Source organism: Siphateles boraxobius, unplaced genomic scaffold, assembly GCF_051911475.1.
Source record: "Siphateles boraxobius isolate OS27281-9 unplaced genomic scaffold, OSU_SipBor_1 8, whole genome shotgun sequence".
NCBI lineage: Eukaryota > Metazoa > Chordata > Actinopteri > Cypriniformes > Leuciscidae > Siphateles > Siphateles boraxobius.
In genome coordinates this window covers 25,467,638-25,478,456 of record NW_027509208.1, presented here as the reverse complement: position 1 = coordinate 25,478,456, position 10,819 = coordinate 25,467,638, and the positions used below count along the sequence as shown (strand labels likewise).

Sequence of the window (10,819 nt, the reverse complement as noted above, 5' to 3'; positions counted from 1 at the left end):
GTGTTTCTATCACTTTATTATTTTCAATGTCCTTATTTGTATTCAGTTCAGTTTCCTATATTTTTTTGTAAAAATAAAGCTTTGAACCTACAACATCTGGAGTGATACTTTTATCTCGTTTGATAAATCCAATGTCTTCTGATATAATCACTCATGCAACATCCAGGATTTTTTTTTCAATTAAAACCCCTATTAAATAAGACAGGCCATGTGTTCTCTTGGCAAAATGTTTTTTGACAGATTTATTCAAACATTAGTGAAGTCACAAAATTGTACAATACTTAATTTAAAAATATAACAACAAAAATATTAACTATAATAACTGACATTTGCCTTCTACACTTGCTAAGCAAGAAAAAGTCCCCTCCTGTGTTTTTTCAATGGCACAGGTTTCTTTTCATGTCAGCTGTAAACAAAAGTTACAATGGCTCCGATGGACCTTTGAATCTCGAGGTGTGTGACTGTATGACCTCCTCTTTGCTGGGCTTTGGTAGCAATGCAATGTTGGCAGCTAGGCGAGGTACTTGGATACGGGATGATGGGTCTTTGAATCTGACTGTGGGGTCTAGTCTTCTTTGGATCACTCTGTCCATGAGATCATCTCGGAATTTTTGAGTTGTCTTCACATATATTGGTCTAGCAATCCACTGCTTTGATTGCTTTTGAAAGACAACATTGTGTCTTGTGAGGCCTGAAATCAAAAATATTATGAATGAACGTGTTGGTAGTCTAGTACATGTATAATTTCTGATATTTATAATGTTATTACATATGTTCGGACTGTGGCTGTCTGTGTGTTTTTTTTATATATTATTAAAAAAATTAGTCCGTAATATTTGTGCCAGCATTATTTGGAAGATCATGTTTATGTATGGATGATACAGAGAAGTGCAGGGAAAACACACGGTTACATTATAGTAATTTGCATTCCTTTAGCACCCACCGGATCCTGTTGTTGCCTGTTCCCGCTTTGTGGAGTGATTCTCATTGTGATCCATAATGGCTAGCATAGTGCGTGCCTTCATTGAAGGGTATTGAAAATGAAGTCGCTTTGGACAGTACTTCAAAAGTGCATTGTGAAAGACCTCAAGTTGTCCTGAGAAATAAATTAAAAGAAAATGTTTTGCAATGTAAAAACAAGTGCATAAAAAGTTATGTCCTTTCGAAGCACTGTACCAACATGAATAGGATGCATAGTACTATTATTCAAATGTGAGGTAACAATCCCCCCCTCATACAGACTTTTTGCAAATTAGTTTTCCATAATCTATTCTCACTAACACAGACTTGACTTTAACCATATTACTATTTAGTTTGTCAATGTCTTTGATACACATACCTGTGTGTTTGAACAGTGTCATCTGTTGTAGGTCTTTTATGAGACGTGTGTCCATAATCATTGCTTGAAGGGCTTTGAAGGCAGGGGAATTCCCTTTTAGCCACCTCTTTGTTCTTTGCTCCTCTGCTGACAAGTCCTGATGGAAACATCTGTATTCCGTTCCGTTTTCTTCCCAGCGATGGACCCCAGTGATGTGGTGTTGAAGAGACGTCCATCGTCGGAGCAGCTCCTGAAAAAAACAAGAGCAGAGGCACACTTTTAACCGTTTGTAATACAATTGATTCGGCTTCCTTGTTGAAGACCAAAAATTGCATGAACATTTGAGCTGTATATAGCATTTGATACATTAAATAGCATGAATGTATGCTTGGTTACCTTTGCATCTCCTTTGGAGGTGCAACAGCTCCACCACATGTGGTTGCTGACACTCCTGACCCAAGGAGCAAGATCCTTGTATTCTTTTCTGTTGGATGCGGCAACCATTTTTTTTTTAAATCCTGAAAAAATATAGAAACTAAGTACAATGGGTAATCACATATATTGCATAGACTACGGTGGCGCACCATTTCAGCCATATCTGTTACATACATACATGTGTTTCATTGTCTTTTGCCTGTTTTTGTCTTTTGAATTAATTAAAATTTTCTCATCACTAACAAATTAGGTACATTTGGCTTTTGAAACATGGAAATGAGTACACTGCACACATTATACAGACCCAAACAAAGTCATTTTTGAAACACTGGTAACAGACAATAATGTAGATAAATTATTTGGAGTTGTTCTCTAGCTATACAGCTTAGACTAACAGTAAACTAACCTTTGGCGACATGCCACGGATCAAACTGATGAATGATACCAGGATATTCTTCTCTCATAATTTTTCTTATGGACGGATGCCGGTCCTTGGTGACCACTTTTACATCAATGCCCTCTTCCAGGATCTTCTCCAGGCCTTTCTTGAAGGCCAGTGGTTCCATTGCGACCGAACTTGAGGTCTGGGAAACCTAAAGAGCACAAATCAATGCATGGTGAAATAAAAAAAAAATGTTATAGAATTTACAATATATTTGTGGAAATAATTGTCAATTTACCTGCATCAAATGATTCCCATTGTCCCAAATGGCCATTGTTGCATTGCCAATTTATATTGATTCTACTGCCGCGATGTGTTACTGTCTGGTTCAGCTCACACATCGCAGAACCACAGGTTGTACATTTCTGAAATAGTTCCATGAGTTTGGACTCATTTATAATCCACTTCCTCTCTTTCCAACCTTTGGCTTGTCCATAGATGCTTGAACAGCTTCCTGTGGTGGTGGTGGTGGAGGGGCTTGAATTTGGTACAAAGCTAGTGTCTGCAGTATCGACAGCAGGCTCGGAAATCATGCTGACATCAAACACTGATGTTGCACTCATATCCATCACAGTAGTTTCAATGTGGTGTTTTTCCTGTTGTACACAAATAAAAAATTAAAATATGCATTTGTTTTGCATACCAGTGCCACATCAAGTACATTGTGACTAAACAATTAGATAACATGATAGGAAATGAAATGTAATGCTTTCCATAAATTGGATTATGGATTATTGATAGCAAACATAGAAGCTTGTCACTCACCTCGAATACAAGACAATATCTTGTAAAAATATCTTTGCATCGACACACACAATGATGGCCTTGTGTAGTCATGGTCCTAGACATTAATCAGATGTCAAATAAGTATAGGTCATATTACAATCATAAGTCTGTATAAAACATGAAAATTCATTATCTTACTGATTGTACTGTCCATGTGGGAGCCAGGGCAACAGCTGGTTTGCCTGAACGTAAAGTACTAGCTAGCTGTACAGACAAGGGCAATTTGAATGCAGCAGTAGGCTCTTCAGCTCTGTGCTTCTGGGGGGTTGATTGAGGTACACCAACAAAAAAGTTTTCCTCTTGTTCTGGCAGATCTTCCTGTACATAACTCAACTCTGCCTGAATAATAATTGACGCAATTATGGCAGGAAAAACAATGACAAGAATATTTTTTTTGGAAAACAAATACAAACACAAATATCAATTATATTTATATATTTTTTACATTGTTCAAAGTAAAAATAAAGTATTGTCACAGGGTATTACCAGAGACAGAAATACCCCTCCCCCTACCATTAGTCAATGTATTAGCATGGTAAATGAAACCTTGCAGTCTCAAGATACAGAGAATCAGATATGTTGTCACTATAACGTTATACTAAGGAGTTATACGGTTTAAGGCTTATACTACATGTTTCTTTCTGAGCTCAGTCCTTATCTAAATAAAACAGTAACTTTTTATTTCCTGTCTCAGAAGCGCACTGATTTCACAGATATGTTACTCAAATAAGGTTACTGACACTTCCAGGACAACTAAATACCATGCAAAAGTACACTTACAGCGTTGGGTGATGATCCTCTTTCTTGTGTAAGTGATCTGAATATTGTTGGTGTAGCCTCATCCTTTAGGCGTGTTCCTGTGCAGGTATAGTCCTCCTTTGTGAAATGTTCGGAGCAAACACGCCACTTCTTCAGAGTCATCAATGGTGTTTTGGGATTCTTGTTCAAAGCAGCTAACCAAGCTCTCTGCTGTATTGGCCAACCAAGGCCAAAGCAGCTAACCAAGCTCTCTGCTCTCTGTGTGTTGGAATTCGGTGAAAAATGACAGCACTATGTACATTCTCCTTATTTTCACAACCCTTTACGATGCACGCTTTAACCTTTATTTTACACAAACTAGCTTCCAACAACCTGTTACTTCGTCAACTCCGCTCGAACTACTACTACCGGCGCATGTCACGTTGGTTGTATTGACGGAAATGTCAGAGGGAGGGGGAGAGGAAGCGGGAGCCGGTAAGAGGACTTTTCACGAGTGAAGATATTATTGCGCCAAGTCGAAGTGCTCAAAAGCACTTGTTATGGTATTCCGCCATACAATATAGTCATCAATTTTAAACGCTTAGAAAAGCGCAACGGTTTATTTTGTGTCACCAGCCCAGGTCAAGTTACACTACTCGAGTAACTGTGTTTACATAGAGAAAACGTGGAAGTGTTTGGTCGCTTCTCTGCTTGGCCCATATTTAATGCATGGGCTAAGCTAAGTGCTAACATAGTTTTGCGGCAATACAGAGCGATATAGTGCACGCACTGAGACGAGAGAGGTATGTATCAACTCGTCTTAGTTAAGGGACTAACATAGTTTAATAAGAAAAACTGGTGGAGTATCCCTTTAAAAGCTGGCCAAAGCTTGGCACTTTGCAATTTTTAGTTGCAAAAGTTTTTATTTTTGTATGAAGACATAAAGTTTATTTTCTTTTAAATTGTATATCTACTACAGTCAATCACATAGGAAAAATTAAACTACATTTACATACTGTAAATCGTTTTTTGAATCAAGAATAGTTTTTGAATCGAAAATCGATTTTGAATCAAATCTTGAGAGTAAAGATCGATATTGAATCGTGACATTTTCTGAATCGTGCACCCCTAGTAAATTGCCTGTATTGGCTGTAAATGGTCTTAATAAAAATTAATGTCTTAAATACTTATGTGCTTAAAGGCCTTAAATGCTTGAACCCCGATAAATGCTGCTTGCAGCTTTAATTTACTTTGCAACTACATGTCAACTTCTACTATCCCTAACCCCTTATTTTACTATCCCAACCCCTACACCAAACAGTCTACTAATACATAACTCATACTCTTATGAGAGTTAGTTGACATGTAGATGCAACATTACTTATAATCAGTATGTCTAAAGAATGTCTAAAAGGGGACCATCAAAATAAAGTGAAACCCAGGGTTCCTTCAAATTTTCCATTTCAAAATTCCATACTTCTCCATTCTTAAATTTCCAAATCTGTAGATTTTCAGACCATATTAAACATAAATGGTTCACACAGCATTATTTTCAGCATTAAATTTAGCATGTAGTACATCTGTATCTGTACGGTCATCTGTATTTTTATTCTCACTTTTTTCCCATTGGTTTTCACAAAGTGATACCATGCACTTACATTATGAGAAGAACCTAAAACACTTTATACCCTGCATATCTGCATCTATTTAGATTGTTTGCTCCTTTATCTGTTACTGGTTTGAGTGGCACACGCACATTCGTTTAGCGAGGTTCAAAAGAGACTCGCTTATGATAAAGACAAACAGTTTGGCGTAATGAAAATAGCCTTGCATTCATTCAGTCATGAACAATAACTAAACAATCACTAAACCTTTTCCATGACAAATTCATTTTTAGAAATTCTTCATTCTTCAAACTGAATAGGGGCAATAGTCTTGAAACATATTTTCCATACTTTGTTGTCTTTTTCCCATAGTTATCCAGACCTGGAAATTACTCAAATCAAATTACACACTTTTTCAAACCCTGGAAACCAAGGTTGTAAATTCTTTTTGTGTCAGTTCCTTTTACTTTTTTGCTATTTTTTTCTTTATTTGCTCAAGTGCATCCAAAACTGGAGTTACACACTCTGACTATGTTCAAGTTCACTTGTGCATTGGCATCCTTTTGTGATGCAAAACATTAATGATGTTTTGGGAAAAGGGTTTAATAAACCCAAAAAAAAAAAAAAACTGCCCTACTATCATATGCCTTTACAGCAAGTGACATTCTATAGTGCACAAGTCAAAAGGACTTTTGTGTTACATGAAAAATAGCAGCCTTTAGGTCTGAAACAACATGAGGGTAATTAAATAATAACAGAAATTCCGTTCTGGGCTGAACTATTTCTCCAGTTAAACTCCTAATTGCAGCCTTCCTCAATTTTGGCCAGAGCTTGTGAAACGGACGTTAATTAGTGCCGATGAGAGCTCATCAAATGCTCCATTTGGGCTCCAGCTGCAGTATGATAAGGAAAGATGATTGCATGCTCTCATTTCATTCATCAACATTAGCAACAACACTGATCAGATATAACTGAGCTCATATGATGCACCAGCCATGTATCATTTAATAATGCTGAGGGACTGTCAAATAAATCAGGAGATAATGAAAGGAGGAAGAATATAATTGCACAATGCCACGTTTCCACTTGGGAAGTGTTAGACTTCTAAATGACAGTGTGCGATCTATTAATCTGTTTTTCAAAGTCACTTATGCTTACAATAGACCTTGAGTCTTTAATATAGACACTGGTTGGGCTATTGATTATTGGGCCGGCATATGTTGTGAGTAATGTGGAAAAAGTTACTTAACCAGTCAATACAGATAGATCACCACTTTTTACTGTTCTTAAACTGATAAACCAGTTTAATAATAAAAAGTTTTTATTTAAAATTTATTAAGTTTTATAATAAAAGCCGATACTCGGATACTAACGTAACCTCGGTTCTCTCTAGAGAGGGAACGAGTATTGCGTAAGTTTAGCTTACGCTACGGGAAAGATTCATCTTCTCGAGATATTGAAGCCAAAAAATTATCCTTAATTTTGTATTCATGTTAACGTAGCTAGCAGACCTAGAGCAGGCCATCTCGCGTGCTCATTGGCTACCCTGCGGGCAACTGCTGCAGCCTACCAGTGAGCCCGGCGTGACGTCACGTCCAATGAAGGGCGCCCGCGCCTTCATAGGGTCACAGCCCGCCAGAATGGGCGTGGCTTAGCGTATAAAAGTAGGGGGCTGTACGCTGACTTCCCTGGTTTTTCGTCGACTAAAGCGAAGTCGCTCGTGGCGCGAGCACGGCCAGTTACGCTATACTCGTTCCCTCTCTAGAGAGAACCGAGGTTACGATAGTAACCGAGTATCGTTCTCTTATGAGAGGTTCTCTCGTATTGCGTAAGTTTAGCTTACGCTACGGGAACACTTTGTCAACACTGTGCCCGCCAAGCATCCACCATGAGAACCCGAACTTTCAGGGGAACCCCATAAGTCGAAAAAATAAGGTGGCCAGCCACGCAGGCCATCACTTGTACATAAGCACACATAGGGAAAACAGAGCAGCGCGCCGGTCTGTATAGGCACATGGCACATACCCTATTAGTGCAGCTCAACCAGGAGGGGGCAGAATACACCTCTCCTTCAAACTGACAAATGTTTAGCCTGCAAGGCAGGAACTTCTAGGTTATAAAACCTGACAAAGGTAGACGGAGAGCTCCACCCTGCCGCTACACATATGTCATGGATAGAAATCCCACTGGACCACGCCCACGATGAGGCCACGCCTCTCGTGGAATGAGCCCTGATGCCCAGAGGGCATTGCAGACCTTTTGACACGTAAGCAGCTGCTATAGCGTCCACTATCCATCTGGACAGGCTCTGTTTCGAGGAGGCGAGACCCTTGGTGCGCCCACCAAACGAAACAAAAAGCTGTTCTGAACGCCTGAAGGAGGCTGAGCGCGTAATGTAAAATCTCAGCGCCCTGACAGGGCAGAGGAGATTCACCTCACTTTCGCTGTCAGATGCTGGCAGAGCTGACAGCAAAATAACTTGCGCTCTGAATGGAGTGCCCATCACTTTAGGAACATAGCCATGTCTAGGTCTGAGGATGACTTTAGAGTCATTCGGTCCGAACTCAAGACACAACGCGCTGACAGACAGCGCATGCAGGTCGCCCACACGTTTTACTGACGACAGTGCAGTCAAAAAGACGGTTTCCAGTGATAGATATTTCAACCCCACGGAGTCTAGTGGTTCAAATGGAAAGGCTTTCAGGGCCTCGAGGACCAATGAAAGATCCCACATAGGAACCGACGGGGGGCGTGGCGGGTTCATCCTTCTAGCTCCTCTAAGGAAGCGGATGACCAACTCATGTCTTCCCAGTGACTGACCGTGTGTCGATTCTGCGAAAGCTGCCACGGCCGCCACGTATACTTTGAGTGGGGACCTCCCCTTATCCAACAGCTCTTGTAGGAAGGTGAGCAGATGCGCCACCCCGCATGTCCGTGGGTCCAGACCTCTGTCGGTGCACCATCCGGAGAACACCGACCATTTAGACGCGTAGAGCCTTCTCGTGGAAGAAGCTCTTGGCTGCGTGATCGTGTTCATCACTCCTTCTGGCAGGGCAACGAGTACCCATTGATCAACCATGCGTGCAGAGACCAGCGCTCTGGATGGGGATGCCAGATCGCGCCGCGAGCCTGAGAGAGGAGATCTGCCCTCACCGGAATCGGCCACGGAGCTGTAAGTGACAGCCGTGCTAGTTCCGGGAACCAAATCTGGTTCTCCCAACGCGGGGCTATGAGGAGCACCGAGTGGCGCGTTTCCCTGATTCTCTTGATCACCTGTGGTAACAGAGAGACCGGAGGGAAAGCATATAGCGGGAGGCTGGGCCAAACCTGGGCCAGCGCGTCCTCGTCCTTTGAGAAGAACGTCGGGCATTGAGCGTTGTCTTTTGACGCAAATAGGTCGACTTCCGCTCTGCCGAATAGGCGCCACAGCTTCTGGACCATTTGGGGGTGCAGGGGCCATTCCCCTGGGGGAACATTGTCCCTGGACAGTTTGTCTGGGCCGTCGTTCAAATGGCCAGGGACATGCGCTGCCCTCAGCGAACGCAGGTGCATCTGAGACCAAATAAGGAGGCATTCCGTCAGATTGCAGAGATTTCTGGATCTGACACCGCCCTGACGGTTTACATAGGATACCACAGACATGTTGTCCGAGCGGACAAGAACATGTTGGTCCTGTATGAACGGGAGGAAGCGCTTCAGCGCGTTCTTGACCGCTATCATTTCCAGACAGTTTATGTGAAAACACTTCTCTTGGTCTGACCACTGGCCGAAGACCGGTCTGCCCTCGAACAGCGCGCCCCAACCCGAGTTGGACGCGTCTGTCGAATGCCTTTCCGATAAGAGATGGTTCCCATCATCACTCCCTGCTGGTACTAGTCGGCTACTAACCAGGGCTGCAGAGCTGCTATGCAGGTCTGAGTCACTCTGATTTTCTGGCCGCCAGAAACCCAGGCTCGGCGGGACGCGCGAGCATTCAACCAGCGTTGGAGCGGGTGCATGCGCAGTAGGCCCAGCTGAAGCACCGCTGCAGCTGATGCCATACAGCCCAACATCCTTTGAAATGTTTTCAAAGGGAGAAAGCTGCCCTTCTGGCAAGATGCGGCAAGGTGGCGAACACGGCGCGCGCGCTGTGTCGATAAACGAGCCGTCATGGTCACCGAGTCCAGTTCTATTCCTAAAAAGGAAATTGACCGGCTGGGCAGTAATGAGCTCTTGGTCCAGTTGACCGTGAGACCCAAGATTTCCAAGTGACTGAGAAGCACTGTTCTGTGAGATAGCAGGTCTGTCTCTGACTGGGCCAATATCAGCCAATCGTCCAGATAGTTCATTATTCGCAGCCCCTGACTTCTCAGGGGGGCGAGCGCCGCGTCCATGCACTTCGTAAATCTACGGGGTGCTAGGGACAGGCCGAACGGCAGGACGGTGTATTGATATACCTGACCGTCGAAGGCGAATCTCAAAAATTGCCTGTGACGAGGTATTATCTGAATCTGAAAATAGGGATCTTTCAGATCTAGAGAAATAAACCAGTCCCTCGGGCGAACATGCGTGAGTATTTTCCTGGTCGTAAGCATTTTGAACGGCCTTTTCGCAAGCACTTTGTTCAAATGTCTCAGATCTAGGATAGGTCTGAAGGCTCCGTCATTCTTGGGTACGAGAAAATATCGGTTGTAAAAACCTGACTCGCTCAGAGAAGGCGGTACCTTTTCTATAGCCCCTTTGCACAGCAGCTTTGCTATTTGCACGTCTATTGGGATCTCAAAACTCCGGCCAGTTGATAATACCTAGAATATATAAATCGACTGCTGGCGGTAGATCCTTTTCCTATTTAGCACCAAAACTTTGGAACAATCTTCCAAACATTGTCCGGGAAGCAGACACAGTCTGTCAGTTCAAAGCTAGACTAAAAACACATCTCTTTGACCTAGCATTCACATAACACTCTATAGACTTCTATAATTCAATATTAGGCTGCTTAGATTAGGTCAGCCGGAACTGGGAACACTTCCCTCAAATCCTGATGTACTCGTTACATCATAAGAAGAATGTCATCTACGCTAATTTTAGTGTCTTTGTTTATCCCGAGGTTTTCCCGCAGCCTGCTGGATCCAGGCCGTTTCCAGACCTGACGAAGGACTTTCGCCTGGACCTGATGAATGCAGTGCTGAAGTGCCAACTAGCCTCTCCCTATGGAGGATCCCTATACCACTCTACAGATAAAGCGTTGTGGAATTTTTCGGTTCGCGTACCTACCCAAAGTGATAAGATAAAATAAAAAGTCTGCATCAAAATTTATAGACAAGTAGTTTGTTTAGGCATGGTTTGTAAGGAATTACAAACCTGCGCACATATATTCAAATGCACATAACTATAGAATCAATTCTTAATGCGCATGTGAACGCCATCAGCGTCTATCACAGGTTCACGTTTAAAGTAGAGAGAACGGTGTCGTCTTAGCGGCCCCTAATTTAATAACAAATGATCATTTAGACGGAA

At 42.3% G+C, this 10,819-nt stretch overlaps 1 protein-coding gene across 2 annotated transcripts; it reads right to left on the bottom strand.

Moving 5' to 3' along the window:
* Positions 1–216: 216 nt before the first annotated feature.
* Positions 217–4,190, bottom strand: LOC143728592 (uncharacterized). 2 transcript variants are annotated; one of them, XM_077219382.1, is made up of 9 exons: positions 3,762–4,190; positions 3,120–3,320; positions 2,961–3,036; positions 2,434–2,791; positions 2,160–2,346; positions 1,715–1,836; positions 1,340–1,568; positions 944–1,096; positions 217–691 (listed from the first exon to the last, which is right to left on the bottom strand). In XM_077219382.1, the coding sequence occupies exons 4-9, from the start codon at positions 2,467–2,469 to the stop codon at positions 420–422; spliced, it is 999 nt and encodes a 332-aa protein (XP_077075497.1). In that variant the 5' UTR covers positions 2,470–2,791; positions 2,961–3,036; positions 3,120–3,320; positions 3,762–4,190; the 3' UTR covers positions 217–419. The 2 variants fall into 2 exon arrangements, with proteins under 2 accessions (XP_077075497.1, XP_077075498.1); XM_077219383.1 differs by having other exon boundaries at positions 3,120–3,316; positions 3,762–4,182.
* Between the last annotated feature and the right edge of the window lie 6,629 nt (positions 4,191–10,819).

What these genes read in the sequence shown, in the direction of transcription:
- LOC143728592 (XM_077219382.1), bottom strand. Translation starts at nt 2,469, where the DNA reads ATGGCCATTTGGGACAATGGGAATCATTTGATGCAG. An exon ending in ATGGGAATCATTTGATGCAG is followed by an intron (nt 2,347 to 2,433) that starts GTAAATTGACAA and finishes TGTGCTCTTTAG; the next exon opens with GTTTCCCAGACCTCAAGTTC. An exon ending in CCTCCAAAGGAGATGCAAAG is followed by an intron (nt 1,569 to 1,714) that starts GTAACCAAGCAT and finishes TGTTTTTTTCAG; the next exon opens with GAGCTGCTCCGACGATGGAC.